The 24,287-nt window shown below is 39.3% G+C and overlaps 1 protein-coding gene across 3 annotated transcripts in view; it reads left to right on the plus strand.

Annotated features, from left to right (window-relative positions):
* Positions 1-18,311, plus strand: part of TUB (TUB bipartite transcription factor) — a 340,142-nt gene extending 321,831 nt beyond the window's left edge. For all 3 annotated transcript variants that reach the window (XM_075065147.1, XM_075065148.1, XM_075065149.1), the window contains exons 6-13: positions 3,699-3,770; positions 5,241-5,359; positions 6,347-6,538; positions 7,062-7,174; positions 9,783-9,897; positions 14,815-14,913; positions 15,324-15,495; positions 16,725-18,311. In XM_075065147.1, the coding sequence (XP_074921248.1) occupies positions 3,699-3,770; positions 5,241-5,359; positions 6,347-6,538; positions 7,062-7,174; positions 9,783-9,897; positions 14,815-14,913; positions 15,324-15,495; positions 16,725-16,858 (1,016 nt within the window). In that variant the 3' untranslated portion in view covers positions 16,859-18,311. The remainder of the gene's footprint in view (positions 1-3,698; positions 3,771-5,240; positions 5,360-6,346; positions 6,539-7,061; positions 7,175-9,782; positions 9,898-14,814; positions 14,914-15,323; positions 15,496-16,724) is intronic.
* Positions 18,312-24,287: the final 5,976 nt, after the last annotated feature.

Consider the following 24,287-nt stretch of genomic DNA (forward strand, 5'->3'; position numbering starts at 1 on the left):
TCTGGTCCCTCTTAGCCCCAAGAGCAAACAACGAACAAAAAAAACAGCACAAAGACTTCCCTCCACGAAGATTTGAAAGTATCTTGTCCCCCCATTGGTCCTCTGGTCAGGTGTCAGCCAGGTTCACTGAGCTTCTTAACCCTTTACAGGTAAAAGAGACATTAATCCTTAACCATCTGTTTATGACAGTTGGTCTCTTTTTTGATATTAAAAACTGTTAAAACTGGCATACTTGGTAGAGAGTAAACGTTTGTCTACCCTACACGCCTCTTATGGGGCCATTCAGCACACACCCACATAGCACGGGTGTAAATAGCAGTGTGGCTGATGAGGCCTGGCTTAGGTGAGTAGAATAAAGGCATGCCTGTAGGGTGTGGGCATATAGGCAAGTACGTATCCTACATGCTCTCTGCTCATCCAAGCCATGCCTCTCCGTCTAGTTTTAGCGGTGTAGTATCTCCTCCTCCTCAAGAAGGATTCCCCGAATGGGGGAAGGCTCTGTCAGGAGGAAGCAACAGGGAAAGTTGGGCATCTCCCCACTGTGAAATCTTTCCCCACCACTGGGAAAGACTGGCAGCAGGAAAAAGCTGTCCGCTCCCTGCAGCTGGAGACTTCCCCTGCTGTCTCCCCTCTGGCAGGCTGTGTATAGGTACACAAACCCTACATGCTGCCACCAGTGGTGCTTACCGTACATGTAGCCTAACAATTTATGCAGGGGACATTTTAAATGAAAACAGGAGTAATGAAGCTAAATCCCAGAGTTAAGGTCAGTGGATCACCCCATACCCTGTGTGGCTACAAAGCTTCAATAAGCTGGTTTCAACTAGTAGAGGTTCCATAGGATATTCCTGTTGGATGAGGGGTTTGCCATCCTATGGAGTGAGAAGAAAGCTTGTTAGCTAGCTTTTCTCACCCCTGGATGTCCCAAGAACCATGGGAACATTTGTTTAGGGGCTGAGGCTTTCAGGTGCAGGCCCAATGCTTCTGCCCTGGTCCCTGGACCATCTCACTGCCATGTCACCGTGAATCTAGAGAACCATGCTCCTGTGGGAACCTTGAGAGTAGCTGCCCATAAGCCACCTTCAATTTGTTTATGGGTGGGGAAGAGGAAAGCTATGTAAGGGCAATGCTGATGGTAGGAAAGGTCATGCTGATTGTCAGTAGTATTGCTTAGTCCTGATTTGAACCCATTCTGCTGTTTGACAGGAACTTTGTGGTGAGTGTCCAATGTTAACAGACGCCTGTCTGCTCCGCAGGGAGCGTCCAACATGTCTGTTTCAGTTAGGAGAAGATAGGTTATAGAATACATTAGTGCATAGGCAATACTCTCCTTGCAAGGATATGCCAAATGTTTTATTTGATTTCCCCATCTGCTGGAAAGTGCCACAACTAGAATAATTTTCTTCCTGTGGGAAATATTCTGGCCTTTTGATTTCAGTATTTTTAACATTGAGCCTTCCTTGTCAGTGAATGAATCACAAGGACAGAGACACACTTCCTCAGGTTTTAGCAAAAATCAGATGGAAAACTAACATTTAGTTATACATTTATCGGTTTCATTAATGTCTTTCTGACTGTAGCAGTCTGGATAGTTGTAATTCTTCATTGCTAGCTGGAGGTAAAATTGCTGTTGCTTTGAGATTTACAGAAGGAATAGATTTGTGTAATACTTCAAGCAGCAAACAAAATTGCTTTCTGGGAACAAAGTTGAAACAGGAGGTTCTTTAAAGCATTCAAAGGGTTTTTCCAAAAGATGCTTAGAACCAGTTTGTCAAACATTGGCAAACATTTGGCAGTGATTACCCCAGCAAAATCTGACTCATACACGATGGGCGTAAATGCAGACTAAAATAAAATAACTGTTTATGCCCTGCATAGTAGTGTACTCAGCGCCCTTCTTTTTTTATGCACCAGTGCCCCTTTTTTTTCCCCATCCCAGAGCATCTTTGCAGAAACTGGGAACACAGTACAGCATTGCCATTCATCCTATTCTTGATTTATTCCTCCGTTAAATCCAACCTGATCGTGTCCCTGCATATAATGTCCTGTCTAATTGGTGGTCAGACTGATGTTGTTGATTGTGTTTGCATTGTTTTCGTTAGCATCCTATCATTTGTTCGTCACCTGCAGCATCCCCCTTGTTGTAATCTTTTCAATTGTAGCCAATCCTGTACCCTGATTTGACATCCTACTCTCTTCCTAACCTCTTCAATTGTCTTTAAATCATTTCACTTTACACCTGCTCTCTTTCATCTTTGCTGCCACCAGTCTTCTGATCTCTGTTTCATTTAATGCAGCTGCTTCCAGGCCATAGAGTAATACTGTTAGTGCACTGGTTTGATAAATTTTCCCTTTGATACCAATTGTAATGTTTTTAACCGTCCATAATTCCATCAATTTCTGTGCAGCACTTGTGGCTAAGGCACATCTCCTTTTAACCTCATCCTTGATGGTGCAACTGGCACTGATCAAGCTTCCTATGTACACATAAGATTCTGCTTGTTCTATGACTTTGCTGCATCTGCGTTTCAGCACTTTATCTTTTGTCCCTTTCCAAGATTCAATCACTTAATCTTTTGGCATCTACTGTAACTCCAAGTTGACTACACCAGTTTTCCAAGGTAGCAAAGGATGTCATTATTAATTCAAATGTGTCTTACTGTTGTCATCTGCATGAGCTAAGGAGCTTAACTTCAGATCATTCAGTGTTATGCCCTCCAAATAGTCTAATGTTCTTAATATCCAGTTGTAGAAAAGCAGCTATAATTCCATGTCCCCAGTTGGAAAAATTGGCTCCTGTTAAATAGCTTTTAAGGTTCTCAATGGGAGTCAAAGAATGAAGAGAGGGGCACGTCATCACACTCTCTTCAGGTAATTCCTATTCATGTGTGATGGTGGTGGGTGAGCACAGGTCTTCGAATTCTAACAGGTGTGGCCAAATGACTAATTAATCTATGAGCTCTGACTTCCCTTATACACAGGATATTGTTGGAGACTCTTTTGACGCTATTTTTGTATTGTTTGTTTCCATAGTCGGGAGAACTAAAGCAGTGGATGATGGGACCATGCCTGTTGAATCTCTAAGGGATACTTAACAATGTGTATGCATCTACTTGACCCCTGTGCATTTGTGGGAGGATGAGCATTTGAAGTGATTGGAAATAGCAATAAAATAAAGAAAAAATTAAATAAAAGCTACAGAACACAATTTTGATCAATGTCAAAATTCAAACCTAAGAATATTGCCACAAGCATTTCAGCTAATATCTGAGTCTATATACTAGTTTGGTTCAATCTTTGCTTGCTGTGTGTACCCCTGAATTATATTGGTGTGTCAAAGATCAAAAAGTAGACCAAAGATTCACAATGAAGAACTCACCCACAATGTGCTGAAAGATTAACAATGCAGCCATTTAGCATGAATAATCCATTCTGTAATCTCAGTTCTATAATTCAGCTCATTCTCATTTAATTCAAAGTACTGAAAGGGAGGTGACACCAGGTTTAAATGGGCCTAAGGTAAATTTCAGTCTTCAGTAAGTGATGGCTTTTATAAAGGAGAATATCTGAGAGTTATGACAGCAGAAATGTGGCTCTACCCAGCAAGCCCTTAGTCATGTGTAGGATCCTCTCATTAAGGATTGTTCCTGTGATTAAGGCTTTACAAAACCAAGCCCATGGATTTTTTCCTTTTCCAGATCCCCATGGAAATACATCCTGGTCCACTTCCACCTCCCAATCCAGTCTTGTGGCCCTGGATCATGTCCCAGGTAAGTACAGAAGAAAGAAGTTAACCCTGCCCCTACTGTTTGTTTGGTTCCAAAGATCTTTGTTCAGTACTTGTCCTATTTACCCTTCTGTATTTGAATTAATAATCATGGAAATTCTTGACCAAAATTGATGGAAAATAATAATAGTTTTGGAACATATTATGTAATCAAGCTGTAATTTCAGATTTGGACCAAAAGTGGAAGGTGGTTTCATTTATGTAAAACTACCTTGGAAAACCAGGCCTGCTAGACTTCCCAGACCCCACCCACTAGACCTTCTACTGCCAAGTCCAGCCTGGTCTTCAAAATTCTATTTCCTTAGACTCAAAGTTTGTGTGGCAGGGGCACTTGCGGGACTGACACATAAGTATTAAAGTGAAATGGATCAGCAATCTAAGAGATTCCCTCTGTTCTGGTCTTATTTTTACATACAAAAACATACATAAAAACAGAGCTTGATTTTATTTATTTTTTCCTCACACTAAGATCTGCTCCCCATGAGACAATATAGGAATAGCTAAGGCTCTACTTGAATTGCAGGATGATTGTCAAATAATTGCAGCAGAATGTGCACAAGACACAGAAAAATCACAGAAAATAAATAATGGACATTTATTAATTGCAGTAATTTGGAAAAGCCAAAGAAGACCTATTTGTTTAAGAAAAATTTGCCAGAACAATACAAACACTCAGTGTTTGTTATGTTATGCCTGCTAATTTGGGGGTTTTTTTGATAACAGGACATTTTGCTGCAACTATATTACACTCATCAATGCATGAGGCTGACAGTGGGAGCTTCGCCTTGCGCAGGTGCTGACAGCCCAAGCCCCAGCTGCTATCAGCTTGGATAAATGGGGTTCTACTGTACTAATGGTGAAAAAAATGTATTGCAAACTTCAAAATGTATGCAAAATTGTGTACTGTGCAAAGTAAGCTAATTAAAATCAAAATTGTGGTGGAAGCCTAATCCACAATTTCTATAATATCACATATTAAGTAGAGCCTTAGGAATAGCTAAATATTAAATCTTACCATAATGTGGTATATCTTGCAATTTTTTATACCCCCGGGCAGCTGCAAAGGGCTGCCTTCACCAATCTGAATGGGGCTTTTACGATCTTGTATTTAAAGCACTCAACTAGGAGATCTGGATTTAGTTCCTGGCTCTGCCACACACTTCTTGTGTGTTCTTGGGTAAATCACTCAATCTCTATAAAACGGGGATAATGACACTTCCTTTCCTCCCACTCTTTGTATGTCTTGTGTATTTAGATTGTAAAGCTCTTCAGGGCAGAAGCTTTCTCTTACTATGTGTTTGTACAGGACCTAGCACACTGGGACCCCAATCTCGCCTGGGGCTTCTAGGTGCAACAGTAGGAGAAATACTAATCATTGTTTGTACCCTGTATGCATGCGTATGCAGCTTTAGTGTTTTCACATTTCATATAAGCTTGTTTGCTTGCTCCTCAGGCATTTCAAGCAGCATGAATTTTGATGAAGAGGATGAGGATGATGAAGACAGCTCAAGTTCCTCCGAGTTAAACAGTAACACCCGACCTGGCTCTGCAACAAGCAAGAAATCAAACAAGGTTAGAAGGCAGAAGTGTTGCCTGTAGATTAATATGAACTGGGTCATTTCCAGGTCAGAAAGCCAGCATTTTTTAACAAGGGTGTTTTTTAATATAGCATCTTGACGTAGGTTTGCTGTAGTACATCACAGGATTCAGAGAAGCAAGTAATGGAAAGGTTGAACAGGAGAGCGTCCCCTGAAAACCAAAAACCAGAGATGGGTGAAATGACCTGAAATTTCATTGAAAAGTCAAACCAAACATTCCCAGAAGTAAACATAGCTAATATTACCTGAACTTGAATGAAGAGATAGAAAAATAGGTAAACTAAATGTCATATTGTTAAAATAAAATCTTTGATCAGAGTTGGTGATAGGGAGAGAGATTTTGACTTCACCGTTATCTCCATCTGTAGTCTCTCACTCTGCTCCTGCCACTGGTACCCAAAGTGCTCTCAACTCTCTAGTACAGTCATTCTTAACCCCACTACCTCAACTGTAATCCATCCCCAAACAACCCACTTTTCCCTTTCGTGATCGCCCTATTGCCTACCTTTTTCAGATATGAACTTTCTTGGAAATGGGGATATTCAGATCTAGAGTTTTGCGAAGGACTCATCCATAAATATTGAGCCAGATTCTGCCTTGCATTGGTTATGAGTCTGACTTTATAGATGCAACTAACTCCACTCCTTTTTTCCAGTATGTCCCCTATGCAGGAGTGCATTTGGCATTGGAGACTGTTCCAATGGCTTTACACCAGCTGAGAAGGGGGGATTCTCATCTGAGCAGTTGCCTCCAAATCCCACCCCTTTGCAGCACCTGAGAGGCATAAGGGGTCCAGAACAGGGGGAATGCAATGTGCTATGTTATTGCCATTATTATTATTATTTTTTAAGAAGAGCTGTTTCTGCAGTGCAGCTGCTGACATGTTTCTTTAAAATCTTGTGTTTTCAGTCTTTCTTTGTAATTGTAAAGTAAGCACAAGGTAACCTTTCTTACTCTCTAGGAGGCAGCCTCAGCTCCCAGCCCTTCCGCAAATGAGCCTGTCATAGATGTTGATGACCTGGAGGAGTTTGCTGTGAGACCTGCTCCACAGGGCGTCACCGTCAAATGCCGAATCACAAGAGACAAGAAGGGAATGGACCGAGGAATGTACCCTACCTATTACCTCCACTTGGAAAGGGAGGATGGTAAAAAGGTCATAAAGTATACCTGAATGACATACCAGTTGCACCTGAACTTAAAACAGTTATAAATGTCTTCAGAATTTTTTTGTAGCCAGTAGAATTATACATTTCTTTTGACTAAGGGTTTGGTACTGTGCAATGTGTCACCACATTTCATTTACTTTCCCATTCTTTATCTTACTATTTGGTCTTAGAAGAGTCAGTGCTTGGCAGCTGAAAATCGTTGGTAACTGAGGCTCCTTGCCCTTTGAGACTTGAAAGGCTTTTATTTTTACTTCCCTTTGGAGGAGCCAGTATAAGCTAGAATTAAACATTTAACAAAGCATATCAGGTTTAATTATTTAAACCATAAATAATGGATTGAAGGAAGAAGCAGTTACTGTGCCTTGCTGGTTTTTTCCCATTTTTGCTAAGTCTCAGATGACTGCGTTTGCTGATGATGATAAACCTCGGGAACATTGCCCATTTATTGGGAGGATGGGGTGTTAAACGTCCTTTGACGTTCTACAATGTAACATTTTCTGCATTCCTTAGGTATTTCTATTAGCTGGAAGGAAGCGAAAGAAGAGCAAAACCTCTAATTACCTCATCTCTATAGATCCAACTGACCTGTCTCGAGGTGGAGAGAGTTTCATTGGAAAACTAAGGTAAACATTTAAGCACCCAAGATAGAGGAAGGAATATACGTTTTCTTGACAGAATATTCAGGTTTTTTGCAATTATGATACCTGTACGTTCTGTAAATTAAAAAGGGGGCTTACCTTTAGTTACACTCTTGGCTATATCATGTGACTGTAGGCCTTAGGTACTTTTGAAAATTTTACCCAAGTTCCATTTTCCATTCTTAAAAGTTATTTAGGTATGTAAATCTTATTGAAAGCTAATGGGACAGATTTCCAAATCTATTTAGGTGCCTACCAATGTGGATTTGCACCTACGGGGATTTTCAAAAGCATCTAAGCAGATTAGGTGCCTAACTCCCATTGATTTTAAATACCATTGAAAAACTGCCTTTAGGCCCTTTTGAAAATTTTACCCCTGTCTCCTACCCTTTAATAAAAGCCTTAAACTGCATTGTGATAAATGGGGGCAGGGGAAACGCCCTTTTATGGACACCCAGCCAGCCAGTTAGCTAAAAAATTCCTCTTAGTAGCAGTTCTCTACTTGCTTTGCCTGTAAAGGGTTAACAAGTCAACAGGTGAAATGAAAGGAGTGGATACCTGACCAAAAGATTCAACGGGAGGGCTGGAACTTTTTAAAATTGGGGAAAAAATTCCCTTTTTCTGTATGTTGTGGTTTCCCGGAGAGCAGAGACACAGAGTAGCAATGCTGTAAGAAGCTAAACCAGGTATGAAAAAGCATCAATTCATAAAGTGAACCTCGTTAACTGAAACCCCAGATAGGTAAGTAAATCAGGGAATGTCTAGAAAGACATGTTTTAGGTTTATTTCTGTTTATTTCTTATTGGCTTGTGGACGCTTCTGTGCTAACCTCAGATGCTTTTGTTTTCCTTGTAATGTTTAAGCTGAACCTCAAGAGAGCTATCTTGATGCTTAATTTTTGTAATTGGGTTTTTTAAATCTGGCAAAGCCTAAATTCCAGATGTGCTTGCTTTCTTTTTTGTTTTTAATAAAATTTACTGTTTTTAAGAACAGGATTGGATTTTTGGTGTCCTAAGAGGTTTGTGCATGTTGTTTAATTTGCTGGGAGCAACTGCTAATTTCCTTTGTTTTCTTTTTCAACTTTTCCCCGGGGGAGGGATGGGGGGGGTGAAAGGGCTTGAGGATACCCCACAGGAAGGAGTTCCCAAGTACATCTTCCTGGGTTCCAAGGGGTTTGCATTTGGGTGGTGGCAGCATTTACCAAGCCAAGGTCAGAGAGAAGCTGTATCCTTGGGAGTTTAATACAAGCCCGGAGGGGCCAATATTAATTTTGAAAATCCATGCGGGTCCTCACCTTCTGCACTCAGACTACCAGAGTGGTCATATCAGCCTTGACATGAATTTATTTACAAGTGGAGGAATTCTTATAGAATGATGAGATGCTTCCCCCTCCTTGTCCTTCTCCCACCCAGTCTGTTGTTAATATATACTTGTGCTTCATTTTTTTACTTGGATTGTAAGTTCTTATTATACATGTGTACAGTGCCTAGAGCAATGGGCTCAGGTTTCTGGGCATTACTACAATATAGATACAGAATAATAATAATAATGATAATATTCAAATTATATTTTCACACACATTATTATTATGACTTTCTTTTAAAGAGGAAAGAAAATCTGATGTTGTTTAAAACTTATATGTATACACACAGGGGAATGTCATTATCTGGGGTCTGTTACAACTAGTGGCTAAAAAATTGGATGCAATATTAGAATTGGTAAACATGAAAAAAATAATGTAAGAGAAGTTGAGTCACTGGAAACTTTGCTCTTCAAAGTAGGACAAGCGTTAGGGGCAGGCAATTAAAGTGGTCACCCAGAGTGCCAACTTCCAAAGTTGGGGTAGAGGCAGCACCACATTTCTCTGACAGTTTTTGTTTCTTTTGTTTTGGTTGGTCAGTTAGTTGGCTGGCTTTTTCTTGGCCACTCAGAGGATGCTGAAACATTTTCAGCCCTGGGTGTCAAAACATTTGTTTCCAGATCTGTGTCAAACCAGGTATGGATAGCTAAAAGGCTCAGGATGGAGACAGCTTTCTCATGCATGTTGTATGTTATTGCACACATATATTTTGAGTTATTTATTTCTTTAGCTTTCTAAAAAATATATACAGAAAAGTACCTATCTGTTGGTCTAAGCACCTTTGATAGAACTTGAGAAAACCATCCAACTAAAACAACAGCTAACTCAACAGAAATGCCCAACAAAACTCAGCCTCATGAGTGTCTTAAGCAACATAAATGATACTCAAATTATTTAACTGTTTTTTATATATGATCTGCATTGAAAATGGCACTGTAGATTAACTAGAACTGTACTGCTTCTCTTATATCTGATTTATTGCCTCTTGATCTTGGTAGATTACAAGAATTCTCCCAGCACAGTGCAATAATAGGGACAGTAACTATAACATGCATCTTGTAATATCCTGCCTCCCAGAGGTGCATATATATTTAGGATTTCAGATGACTACTTTATTTACAGTTAATAAAATATTATAGGTTTTTTACCACTTGAGGCTCTGATATGATAAGGGACTAGATAATTCAGGTTGTATTGTCAACAAAAGTAATTTGTCTTCCTGTTTTTTGATAGATCAAATCTTATGGGAACTAAGTTTACAGTGTATGACAATGGAGTAAATCCAGTGAAAACAACATCAAGCCTAGAAGCAAGTAACCTGCGTCAGGAGCTAGCTGCTATTTGCTATGTAAGTACTGCTCGCAGGCAAAGTCTGTAAGGAGTGGGAGTCAATTTTCAAAACATCGGACCTGGTTCTCTTCTCACTTACACTGGTATAAGTCAGAATTTGCTCCCTGAACAACTCAAGCTCCCAGTTTCAGATTGTCTCTCAAGAAGACAAGGAAACTTAACAGGAAGTAGAGGTAAGAAATGTATCCTCATGTGCGCCTTGTCTCCAGCGAGATTGCCATCTGACAGGCCCCTCATCTCCAGTCAGAAGACCTCAGAGCTGTGGCTGTATGGGGATAGAATGCTTTACACTCCTGTACGCATCTTATGGGAACTGTAGCTGTGGGGACAAAATTACTACCAGGAAAACATGATCAGCAGCAATGGCACCCTGGAGATGGCATCTATGATCCATAGAGCTCACGGGAAGCTGGGCAGTAGGTCTGAAATGATCCCTCAGAGAGAAGGAGAGAGTGCATGTCTCCCCCTGAAGGAACCAGGAGCATCCGGCCTCTTCCTGGCTCCAGTATGATGTGGACCAGCTAGCCACACCATCCCTCCCCCAATTTGAGAGAATGAGTCTCGGGCTGTAAGAAACAGTCTGTCTGGAGTGATGGGTGGTGCGCTGACTGACCTGACCTGGAGGATTGTCAGCATATGAAAACCAAAATGAAGGGCCCCTCCAATTTCATGGGCACAACTCCAGGCAATAGGGTCAAGGATATTACCAACATTAACATGCTTTTTTTGTTGGGGCGTGGGATTGGTTCTGTTGTAGTGCAGATGACACAACACATTTCCCCCACCCATTAACCCACCCCTTCACTCTGGTGTCTGGGTGCTTCATGTCCACCCCTTCAGATTTTCAGCATAAAATCAAGCATTTGACTTCACTTTATATTTAGACTTCAGTTTCACTATGACATAGAGGCACATACATGTCTAGTGAATTATTTTTACTGACTTTTGTAGTGTGGCATTCCCTGTAGCAGAGCAACTGATCTGCTGCTGCTAGCCGGGAGTAGAAGTAAAAAAATAAAAACAACTTTTTATATGTATTAAAAAAGAGAAATATGCAAATGAAGTGATCTATAACTATAGCTATAGTTATAAAATATGCAAATTGAAGCACTGTATCATTTGCATGGAATCACCAGATATTTGGACATTGCAGGTAAAAACCCCACCCTAGTCAATGAAGTTAGCGACTACATGCATAAAACTAATGCAAGTGAGATCAGAATCATACTTACTGTTTGGTGAGTTTGGATAAAACAGATTAATGAGTTTGCTTCTATGCCTATTACTAGATCAGTGTGTTTAAAACTTACAAGTATATACAAAAAAATTACATAGTTAAGACTATTACTTGTTCCACTGATTTTTTAATATTTCAGAAGAAAATTATTAGATTTGCAAATGCGCTCTGACCACAGCACAAAAGAAGATCTGGATTTGATTTGATTTGATATGATTAATGACACTGCCTGTTAAAGTAAAGGTTGTTTGTACTGATTGCAGCACAAATGCAGTGTAGTAAAGTATCACACAGAGATTGTATTCAGAACAACTTTATCCTAATGTGACCTTTTTAGTTCCAGCTTTGCGTTTCCCTTGAACAAAAACTACCCACTGTAACAAACATCTGATGTCAAATGTGAAACCCAACTCCCTCTTAGTTCATATTGATCAAGTCCCCCTTTGGAGAAAGCTGTGCCAGCATCGACCAGCATGCCTCAATTTCCCAAACAAAATGAAAGACTGGCAATAACTTCATTGCTAATTGTAAGATGAATGCTCTGAAATCCCTAATTGTGGAGCTCCCCTGTGTGTTATGCTCCAAGTACTATGGCTGACGTAAGTGCAAGGGCAAAGTAATTGTACTCTCACCACAGAGAATTTTATCGTGATGGCAGAATAGTTGATTAATAAATCTTCAGCAGCACCTAAAGGCCAATTTCAGAATAGCTGTGCTTTTGTAAATGTATCTGAAATAAGATTTTAGTGAGATGCAGAGGTCTGGCTGTATGCTTAGCAGCAAGACTGTTTGCCATGCTCAACACTCACCACGTTAAGTTCTCAATAGCACATAATTCAGTTTGCTCTAGCCTCAGTAAGTTGGGTGCTCAAATAATAAAAAATATCTGATCCAGTTTCCATTGTAGTTAATGAAAAAACTCCCACTGACTTCAGTGGATGTTGCTCAGACTCTGAATCACTTGCACAGTGAGGTAGATAGTATATCTTAGCGTGTTTTGATGTAGTGAGAGTTTTGGCCTTGTTTGTGATTCAGCAGTACAAAAAGGCACTGGTGTGTATATGTAGTTCAGATCGGAAGGGAATGAAACCAAGGAAAGACAGTGGATATCATCGATCCAATTTTTGCATTCCCTATAGAGCTATTTGCATACGAGCAGTTGGGGTGTATAGAACGAGGATTTTATTACTGTTATTGTAACGAAACACATAATAGCCTAAATTTACACTGTGTTTTAAAAGACAGAGTATGGAAAAGCCTACGCTCCATTGATTAAATATATGAATCACCATTATACTATTCCCAGGAACAACACAATTGTCAGGTAAATGGCAGATGATCCATCACCTAAACACACAGGAGCAGCTCTTCAACTGATTTAACTCACTATAGCTTCAATAAAGTCAATTGAGCTATTGTCATTTACAGGAGCAGAGGATCTGGTCCACAGATCCTATTTTTGAGCTCCTTTGCACCAGTGTAGATCAAGACCGTATTACAGTAAATGGAGTTACAGTGGGGTCAGATCAGATTTTGGTCTATTTTCCCCAAATAGCACTAGTCACAGTCCTGGAATAAAAATGCATTTATAACAAAATTATTGAGTAAAAGAGAAAGGTGGAGGAGATCTGGAAAATTGACTTTATTTGGATGATGATATGTTGGGAAGTTCTGCTCTTAATTTAAGCTCCTTTTCCTTCCCTACTTGCTTTATTTATGTATTCCATGTTTATGCAGAATTGAATTTTAATGTTGCAGCTTGATGTTGGCAAAATGATTACATTCACTGATATACACTTTCATAAAGGCTTTAGTGATTTACTCATCAATGGTATAATTTACAGTGTGAAATCAGTACTTTTCTCCCTTCAGTTCCCTTTTCATTTGGCAAAAGCATTAATTTTAGTTTTTACTAAAAAGTCTGGTGAATATGTTACTGAAGTTTCAGGGGAATAATGTATTCTTGTTGCGAGTAATGTTATACGCTATTAGTGTTTAACTCCAGCTTTCACAGTCTCCAGCCACATTGATATCTCAATGGATTGCATATAACACAACTCCAGCTTGAAAAGAAATGCTCAAGACACTGAATAGAAAATGAGTATTGTCAGTAATTAGTGGAAGATAAGCCTAGGCACGAGTTTCTTAACAGAAGTTGGCTCTTGCTGTATTATCTAAGCTCTCTTTGGCTTGTGAATGCTGTTGGCAAATCTATTAGTTTGGGTCTCACTATTCTACAGGCATCAAATAGAAATTCCCAGCTGAAATGATGATCTTTTTTTACTCTGTCAAAGACCTTGACAGAAGCATTTTGTAAAATAGGCAGAAAGCTTTCAATTACTGTCCTCGAGACATAAAAATCCATCTGTCTTTTCTGTACCCAATGGGATTTGCAGGACTAGTAGAATGGTAAGGAATGTTTGTTGAAATAACTGGGGTGATTTCAGAAATTTGGAGTATGACAAAGGCTTCATCTGCATGCAGGAATTTTAGGCCTACATTTTCAAAAGTGACTATAGATGTGGGGTGCCTTAATTTTTGGGTCCCCAACTTGAGACATCATAAAGGGATCTGTGTTTTTTTCACCCTCAAAACTGTATGAAAAATCAGACCCTTTCTAGGCGTTTCCAGTTGAGTACCCAAAAATGAGGCATCCAAATTCAAGAGTCAGTTTTGAAAATTCTGCGGGTTGAACTGCACGTGCCCTCGTGTAGATGAGGCTCTTGCCCAGGTTCTGGTGTCTTCCTAGGGTAGCTGAACTGATGGTAAAGCTTGTCACTGACTTCAGTGGGCACAGAGAGAGGCCCCCATGGAGTGATTTGAGAACCCACCTTTGCAGTTTATCGCCCCTTGAAGATAGAAGAGGGTGGGGGAGGATAATAGCTCTAACGACAAGTAGGGACTGAAAACAGAAATCAGACTGTGGGTCTGTTTTGATTTTGGCACTTACCTTTTGAGAGACTCTCGGTTACCATGGCAGTGGGCACGGTTAAAACCTGAGTAGATAGAGAGTAAAGTTACATTTAATATGAAATACAATATTTTGCATGGACATACCTTGGCACCAATGTTGTTTTTTTCCTCTACCGCCTCTGCCTCTGTAACTAAGAAAACCTGCCTTCATGATACCATGTTTGTTTGTTTTGTCATTCTCATCTCCAAGCCTACCATATCTGAAGACTTTACAAGTCAAACCAATACTAACAGATGCTAACATTGGCAGCTCTTCCTCTTCTGCTTTTGTACTGGCTGTAGAGTGAAAGGAAGCTAGGTTTCTTTTTTCTCTCTCTCTCTCCATTAAAATGTGTGTGCGCATTTAGCAGTTATGAAATTATAACCACAATTTATTGTGATAACTAGTGGTACCCAGGCATTCAGATTATTTCATATGTTTTCAACAATTAATGATTTTTTATCTGCATTAATGTAGTTGGCAGCCTGTCCTAGAAGCTTTGTCACAGAGGGCTTTATGGCAGACTATTGTATTTCCATTTTTCCTGTTGTCAGAACTGTTAAGACAGAGAGGTTGGCAGTGCTGATGAATGCAGGCAATTCAGATGGTTTTTGAGTGGACTCATAATGGGCTGATGACACTGCTTTATTCTCTGTGCTAAAGAAGTTAACTTCCAAGATAAAAAATAAGAAGCATTACAAATACTTTTTCTAAAAAATTTTTAGGAAACAAATGTCTTGGGATTTAAAGGACCTCGCAAAATGAGTGTGGTCATACCAGGAATGAATATGGACCATGAAAGAGTTTCTATCCGACCACGTAATGTAAGTTACAATGTGTCTCAACAATTAAAATTACTCAAGAATGTCTCCTTTCTCCCAGATTGGTAATGTTTCTACTTCTGAAGGGTTGGATGTTAGAGATTTGTTCTGTTTGTACAGCACCTAGCACAATTGGGTCCTGGTCTGTGGCTGGGGCTCCTAGGCGTTACCATGTTACAAATAATAAATAATAATACATTTCAGAGATTAGCTATGGACTAGGATTTTCAAAGATGCCTATGGGATTTGGATGCCCAATTCCAATTAAAATACTTAACATACCTTTATTTTGTTTTTATTTGTACTGTGATAGTGGAAGTTAAGGGTGACGTTAAGGAGGTAAGGTTGAAGTTGTTAACCCTCTTTCCCCTCAGAGTGTGCTAACCTGAAGTTTGTGTGTGTGATGTATGCAGGAACATGAAACACTTCTTGCAAGATGGCAGAACAAAAATACGGAGAGCGTCATTGAGCTACATAACAAAACTCCGGTCTGGAATGATGACACCCAGTCCTATGTTTTAAATTTCCATGGTCGAGTCACACAGGCCTCCGTGAAAAACTTCCAAATTATTCACGATAATGATCGTAAGTGTAGATCACCGAGCTAAACTGATTAGAAACAACAACTTGTTTTGTACATGCTATAACACTGATTCTATCCTGACAATTCAGATCAGATCGTGTTTTATACCTACTGGGACATATTTTTGCTGTGCTACCTGTAGGGGTAAAAGTTGCTTTATGCCACCTTTCTACTCTCTGGATTCTAGGTTGCTGCAGAGGCCAGTTAGTGTAAATTGAGCAGCACTGCAGGCTATGTTAATTTACAGCAGCCTCCTCCCGGCTACCCATGGACTGGGCAGCAACCCAGAATTCCCTGTAGCAGTCAGCACTATGCTATTCCCTGGCCTGCCCCAGCACACTCCTTTACATAAGGGCCTGCATTAGTCCTTTGCTAGGGAAATTCTGCTCCAACCATTTGTGGCTTTCTGGCCCCTCTATGCCCTCTGGGTGCAGTTGGTGAGTGGGGCCAGGATCTGCCCCATTATGCACTCTCATAACTCACAGGTGTAGATGACTCAGGGAAGATGCAGATGTATCGGACCAGTGTCTTGTCTAGGACAGTGAGGGTGCTGAAGGCTTGGTAAGATCAACATTGTGAAGATCATGCGTGGGAATTGGCAGTGCCAGCCTCTGAGAGTTATATGGTGTTTTAAACATTTGGCAAGGCTTCTAAGTGACACTGAAATTCACACTGCACAATTACCTTTGCAGTGTTTCTCAGTCAAGTGTGTACAAAGACAGCACAGTTACACCCGTACTCATCCCCTCTCACACTCTTTCTCCCAATCCTCTTTGTCTGTCTGCCTGCCTGACCTTGCTTCTGTTGAAGTCAATGGGAGTGGAATTGGATTCTGTCTGGTATGAGTGAAATTATCCCCTGTGCGGAGCGTCAACCCAAGATCTATGCATAGGTCTTGTGCTGGCCTTCTACATGGAGGTGAATTTCATGCTGATGAATACAAGGGAATAGCAGCCCGACTTTTTTTTTTTTTTTTTTTTAAACCCGTTGGTTACCTGGCTGAAATGTTAAAAGAAAACACACATAAGGCCTTTATTCCTGCAATTTGTCCTCATTCAAAGTGTCCTCATATGAATAGTCCCATTGAAGTCATGACTACTTGTCTGAGTACATGTTATAACATTCAATCCATCTATCACAGGGTTTGGGGGGCAGTGGATTGGTATCGAACACACATTTATTTAATAGGGCTGTCGTCAAAACTAACACTTTTATGACTTTTTTATTACAGCTGACTATATAGTGATGCAGTTTGGCCGTGTGGCTGAGGATGTATTCACCATGGACTACAACTACCCAATGTGTGCACTACAAGCCTTTGCTATTGCTCTCTCCAGCTTTGACAGCAAATTGGCTTGTGAGTAAACAGAAGTGGTAGAGTCTTCACACAGCTGAGCAGTATGCCACAAGGGAAAACAACATGATTCCAAATACTCACTGGTATCATTTATGGTTCATAGAAACCAGACCAGGTCAAATTAATTTTTGGAAGGACCACCATATTGCTGAGGAGAAAATAATTGGAATCTTTTAAACATTCAGGACATTCAGGAAATATTGTTTTATCTGTTATGTATTTTTCTGGAAGTGGCATCAAGTTTCTGTAAATAAAAGTCCTGTCTGATATTCTTAGCTATGTTATGGAGAGGTGCCATGATGTACCGGACCATGGCTCAAGTAACACCATTCCCAGTGGTGTCTCTTTTCTAAATCCATGAAAGTTATCTTAAAAAAAAAAAAAAAAGTCTGTTTTTATGCTTAAGAAGTATTCAGAGGCTGTAATCAGACCTCAAGCTTGTGTTGAATACTTTGACATTCACATCACCCGACACGGAAGAAAAGGTCACCAAAAAGGATGCACTTTTTGAACAGACGAGGATCTCATGTAATATAAAACCAAGTCTAAGGGTGGAAGGCCTATATTGGACTGAACTTGATTTGTTGCTATTATTTATGTGGAGGAGCAGGGTGAGTTTTAATTATAGTAGGAGAAAAAGAAGTAGACAGCACAAAATGTTGCACAAGTCACTTGAATTCTAAGGTGTCATTTTTTTATGTTTTAACATCTATTTGCTGTTACATTCTATTTCAAATGAAAACCTATTCAAATTCTAGAAAGGGGGAAAAGTCTCTGAATGCCAGCATTTCGGCATGCTGGGTCTTGCGTATTGTAACCTTATATATCCCTATATTAATGCAGATACATATTTTGTATCAAGTGATATAAATATTTGGATAAAGATCACTTCACAGAGCTGCATCATTATTTTAAGCCAGTTGTGTGAATGACTAAGGAAAGTAGTAGAAATAATATATTAAATTATTCCGGCCTTTTGTGATTTACATTTTGGATATTGAGTTTTGTCAAATCTACGGTAACAATTTTCATATTTATTTCTCATTGTAAAAGTGCTTGAAATCTATTTTACATTATAATGTAAAAGTGCCAGCTACTGAGCTAAATTCTTCTAGGCAAATATAGTGTACATTACATACAAATTAGGTTCATTGAGGACATACAAATTGCTTAAAATAGGGTTTTCTTTTGTTTAATCTTTTCTGATAGGTCTGGGATATATAAACAAATATTATTTCAAAATACAAGCTCTCCACTCAGCTTTCTTGCATTGTAAACATCTCAAAAGTCATCAAGGAAAGACTTTAACTATGAGAAATGCATAAAACCCCATTTAAAAATAAGTGGAGATCCTGAGTCTTACTTCTGTTTTCCCATACAATAATATTACCCCAAACTAACACACAACAGTTTATCAGAAGAGCTTTAAATATTAGAGTAACATTTTATACTGTGCTTATTTTTTATCCTTAATAGCATATATACATTATATAACCACAGATTATATAATAAGAAAATGAGATCAGATCTGCTTGTCTCATAGCTTCCAGTCCCTGTGTGACTGTAGGGCACAGGCCATCAGGACAGTGCCACTTGGACTGTATGATTTCAACTAATAAGATAAATGTTTTATTCTGTACCTCTGCCTCCAAGTCTCATTACAGATATAGGGACAAGGAAATTCCAGTGGACAAATGTGCTTGCAGTTGGATTATTGTTGCTTAACTTACAGTTTTTTATGAAAGTCTGTTTTAGAGGGAATAAACCCATTTCAAATCCCATTAAAGTCAATGGAGAGAAGCCTCCTGGCTTTGAGAGGCCCAACCTATTGAATATGTTCATCCCTGGCCCAACCTATTGAATATGTTCTGAGCAATGGCAGAGACAGTCCTCTTTTTTGAAAAGACTGAAGACAAAGAATATTTTCTTGCTGTAGTATAAAATAAGAAAGAAAGAGATCTCCTGATCTGAGATAAAGGAGCAGTGAGTTCCTACAATGAATGATAAAAATGGTAATCACCCAGGATTTGCAGTTTTCATTTTTCAGCACTTTGCTAGTATGAGACCCCAGCAAATGGGTGTGGTCTCCTCTCTGTCAGCTGTTGAGTTATTGCACCAGACCTGAGGCGCACTCTCAGCCCCTGTGCATTATCTGATTTTGAATTTTAACAAACAAATGGCATTCGTGTTACTATATGACAGCTCCGAAGCTTACTCAGTGCTTCTAGTGCTAGCTAGAGTTTTGGTTCAGTCCATTGCAAAGATAGATACAATTTGCTGAATTTGGATTTGGTTTGGATTTCCAAGCTGTAAAAGGTGTTGGCCAGAATCAAACCTTCAGATTCCATCTCCAGTGATAATTATATGCCTAGAAAATGGCATGTAGCATTGCTATGTACATCTATCTACTTAAAAATCCACTCAAAAGAACAGAATGTCTTAATCCATTTTCTTTTAATTGGATGAGAAAATGGCCTGTAGGTTACACGGGAAAGAGTATTAACTCCAGTCTTCCTAATGTTACTTCACAGTACTATAAAATGGTACTTGCTAAGTAACTGCAAAGGGAAATTATCTTTAAAGTAGCCACTAGAAGATGAATAGCTTGTATAAAGAAGGGTCTTTATCACCGAGAGCACCCCACATCAACAAAGAAAATAGAAAACATAACAGAAATTCTGGACAACTGACTCAGCAAGAAACACCAGCTATGAATATCACCCCAACCTTTATGATTAGGATTTTCAAAGGAGTCTACAGGAATGAGAAGCCAAAATCTCATGACATTTTTTGTAGGAGTTCACTCTGGTATCCTTACCCTTGCCTGAGGATTGTAAAGCAAAATGCTGTGTTCTGTTCATGCACCTGGCTGCCATCTTTTGCCCCAGCTGTGGCCACATTTCGGTGGTGACATAGCTATTTTGTGAAATGTGTGGGACATTTCTGGATGAAAGATACTACTACATATGAATATTTTTAGGTTCTAACTCCTCTCCCCCCAAATCCTTCATTCTTGCCATCTTGTTAAGCATACAGATTCTACCTAAACAAAGCACAATATATGGGATTGCATAGGTCCCAGGAAAGTAGATCGTGCCTTGCACAGTAAAAATCTATTTTCAAAGGTATCTGCCTTCCCAAATAACCTGTTCGACCGGTCTCCAAACTAGGCTTGCTGATAAGAGTGCTTGGACCAATATCTTCTGAAATTCCTTCATATCAACATTTAACAGCACAGAAACCTTGGCTTTTCAGTATCACAAATAATAAGAACAATATCAAGTCATATAATTCCCCTACAGTGTCCCAGTGAGAATTTGGTTAGAATTAACTTCATAATGTTTTAGCTGTAAGTAGTGATTTAATCTTGCTTCTGTAATTAATTTTGGCAGGGAGTCATAAAGAAACTGTGCCTGAATGGCTTATAGGCTAATGTCCTACTCTTTAATGTGACTTCTTAATTTAACTTGTCACTTTAACAACTAGATTATTGGCATCAAATCATTTCTTCCTGGCCTATATCTAATTTTCTTCATCTCTGAAGCTCTACTACTCTTGCTCCGCCTCCTCTCTCCAAGCCCATTATCTTTTATTCTAAGATGTATACGCCAAAGTGCTTGTTTTGGCAATATCATTCAGTGAATCGGCTGAATAGCACCATCAGGTGCGCATCCAATGATGCCCCCACAATGGAGAGCTTTATGGAGGCTGAATTTGGCCCTTTGGCTTTACAGTGAAGTAAGTTAACACATTAAGAGGCAAGTGGATACAAAGAGCTTGTCTGAAATACAATCCGAATTTCAATGATTTTAGGAAACACAGTAATGGCAGTTTCCAAGCCAGTGGCAAATCAGCAGGCACCACTGTCCAGAAGCCTGGATTTTCTGTTATGAACATTCTCTTTGTAGAGTTGTCTTATTTGTCCTTTTGGTAAGGTTGAAAGTGATTCTATAAAATGCAACATGTCAGTGCTGCTAAACTGACCCCACATCTTAGAAGCTAACCATCATCCCATTCCGAGGGAATGAATGTCACTTAGAAAAAAAGAGGCTGGGTGAAGCTTCGTCGCACAGTAGTAATAACTAGGTGTTTGTTACAAAGTCTGAAACCACAGAAATCTACTTAAGTGTCTTTCCAATTTATTTCTGCATGAATCACTTATTTTTCAAGTTACGTTACAATAGTATTGATATCTCCAGACCATCGTGGTTGCATAGCATCATAAACGAGCACTGTTCTCACTCTAGAAATACATTTCTATGTACACTCTAAAAGGGGACCCATAATAAAATCTTATAAGTCAACACCCCAAACTTTAAGAAGGTCTGGAATCTTATCGGGGCTCTGGAACCAAATTAATGCTGACCATTCTTTGTGTAATGCTGAACCAAAGCCCTGGATGCAAAGCTTCTGGCCCCTCTCTAGCTTTTGATGAATGAATTTTCAGTGAACTGCAACCAGCATATACATCATCGGTGAGATTTTCAAAAGCACTCAGTATTGTACCCCAATGAAAAATCCCACCCTGTATTTTCTCTGCCAGTTCAGCCTAGGGGTACAGAAAACTTTACTTAAATAGGTCCAATGTGACCTCATGCATTTTAGCAACTTTTCATAGCATTAATTTATTTGTTTTGCAGTAGTGACCTGCTGTACAGTCAGTGTAGGAGACAATCCTTGCCTTGCAGATTGGTACCAGTAGATTTAGTCTTTGATTATAGAACAGGATAGGACAGTCTTCCTTCCTGATCTTGAAAAGAGCTGATGGACTCTTACACCTAAGCGGTGCCACTGATATTTGGCAGGTGCTCAGAGATACAGTCAATGGATCTCTGCACAGCATAAGAGTCTGCATCTAACCTTTTGCAGGACAGGAACCTGATGCTGTCAATTTCAAAACTGGCTGAAGACACATGATCTTGTGACTCAGTAAGAAAACATGTACAATTTGTACTGAAGTAGGCTCTTGCTTGTAGAATACCTCTTCGGATAAATCTGGATACCACATTTAGTAGAATGACACACAGTGGCTCCCCTTATTAGAAGTATGGGTTGATTCTCAAATTACTTGTCAAATCTCCATAAAGGACATATTCGTGGTTACTGGAAAAATATTGCTTTCCATTCTCATATAAACATCAGTTTGGCCTTAGATCTTTCTGCAGATGAAGACTATACATGTCATTACACACCATTGATTCTCCCCTACCTAATCACACATGAATGCTACAGACTCCTCCCATGCACTCTGCTCCGTGAAAATACAGTCCGTCCGATTGCTTCTGCCCCACTAAACTCCCTTTTAGATTTCCTAATCAGCAGCCACCTAAAATTGTTTTGCTACCTTTTTAGTGTTTGCTTTGATATTGCAGCTGGCTGATGAGGAGAAAAAGATTTGTGAAAATACTTTCCAATTTGTTTTTGTTTTTCAGAAATTTCAAAATATTTTGCTCTGTGTATGCTGAAATCGAGCTCAGTAGCTGACACTCAGAAATACATTTGAGTTGGAAGAAATTGCATTAGTACTTTTTAAAATGTATTTTATTGACCTGCCAAGGGGATATAAATAATTCTTTTTAGATAGGTGTATGTTTGTCAGAACCTTTACTAAGGCGACTTGAACTATGTGAGCTTTCTTGAAAGCTTGTTTATTAGATTCAGTGTACTGGTTTGTCAAATTGCTTTATGTAGATGATGCACATAAGAAATTGTTTAATTGTTGAGGAAAACTTTATACCTGCTTTATAATTTGGTTGGCCAGTAACTGTTCTAATAATTGCTACATGATGAGTATGTTTTATGTAAAACTACAGTAGCCCTTACTTACAAAACCTTGCCAACACATAAATAGGAATTTTTTGAAACCCTCTTTGAAAGTCTGACCCCACATATCCAGGTTAGGTTGCATATGTTTGTTGATTGCACACCTTTTGGAAAAAGACAAAATCTGTATTAAAATTGGCCTAAAGTTGTAGTGTTATCCAGTAGTTAGAGCATATGACTGGGAAGGAGGAGTGCCTGGGTTTTAGTCCCACACTGACTCACTGTGTGTCTTCGGACAAGTCATAGCCACTTTGTGCCTCAGTTTCCCTATGTGATAATTATTATCAGACCATCTTCCCCATTCTGTTTTGAGACTTAAGCAGTTGAATGCTTTGACACCCTTGGATGGCAGATACTATTTATGTGCTACGTCTTACATTTCAGTTGATATTGCTGGAAACATAAAAGTGTGAATTATTATCTGTTACCCAGGCAATTTAGCGAAACTTATTAGCTAATGAAATGGTTGGGTAAAATCCTTATCCCATTAGAATCAATGGGAGTTTTGCCACTGATTTCAGCGAGGCCCAGGCTTTCACCCTCAATGTACCCCTGATTATCAAATGAGGAGAAAAACACAGAGTCAAAGATATTGGACAAACAATGTGATACTGTTTTCCTTTTTTCAAAGGATGTATAGTTGTATTTTAGTATACGTTTATAAGTTGTTATAAAACCAGCATTCCTGAACATATTCCAGTGACTCTTTTAATCATGATGCCTGTTTGTCCTTCATTCATATGGAAAATCAGGCACTTACTGTTTATGTGGCACGTTGTCTTTTAAATACTTCTTGTCTGAATCAGCCATTAACAACTGTTGTTACCAGTCAGTCTCTGTGGTACATATCTGGTTTAAAAACAATGGGCCTTGTATGAACTATGACTGACCTCTTACCCCCTGTATGGGATATTTACAACACAACTTGCTTCTGACGTATGAACATGTAAATGCTACTTCTCCCTTTTAGTTATCCTTACCCAGGGTTGTGCAGGTCATTTAGGAATGTCACAAGTAACACTAAATTGTAAAACAAACTTTCCCAGAAAAACAGAATGAGAATGGTAAATCATATTTACTTTTTAGTGTTAAAATCTGGTTGATCATGAATATTTGTGCATATGATGAAATCATAAGGAAATTACTTGCTCAGAATGTCTGTTTGTTTGGAAGCTTCTCTTGAGGTTTGGATCTCATTTAAGTTGTTCAGAAAAACTTTAAGGCCCTGATCCTACAACTGGCACTGTATCGGTGGGCCCCTGTACCCAGCCATTAAGTTTGGCCACAGCAGTGTGCCAGTGTGAAGGCAGCTGCAGGATCAGGACCAAAAACGTAAAGACTGGGAGTTTCATAACTGCCCAAGGGAGTTAGGAGCCAAAATACCAATAGGATTTGGGCTCCTAACTTCCTTAGGCACTTTTGAACCTTTCCCTCCAAACCACTTACTAAAATCACTGTATTAACTGCTAACAAATGCACAACTGCAAGATCTTCTTAGTCCCATTTGATTCTTCAGGTGATTCTGCACTTATCCTATGTTTGACCTTGAGCCATGGGAAAAATCACTTTATTTGACCAATCATTTTTGTAATGCAGAATGCCCCAAAACATAAG

Source organism: Chelonoidis abingdonii, chromosome 4 (genome assembly GCF_003597395.2).
Source record: "Chelonoidis abingdonii isolate Lonesome George chromosome 4, CheloAbing_2.0, whole genome shotgun sequence".
Classification (NCBI taxonomy): Eukaryota; Metazoa; Chordata; order Testudines; family Testudinidae; genus Chelonoidis; species Chelonoidis abingdonii.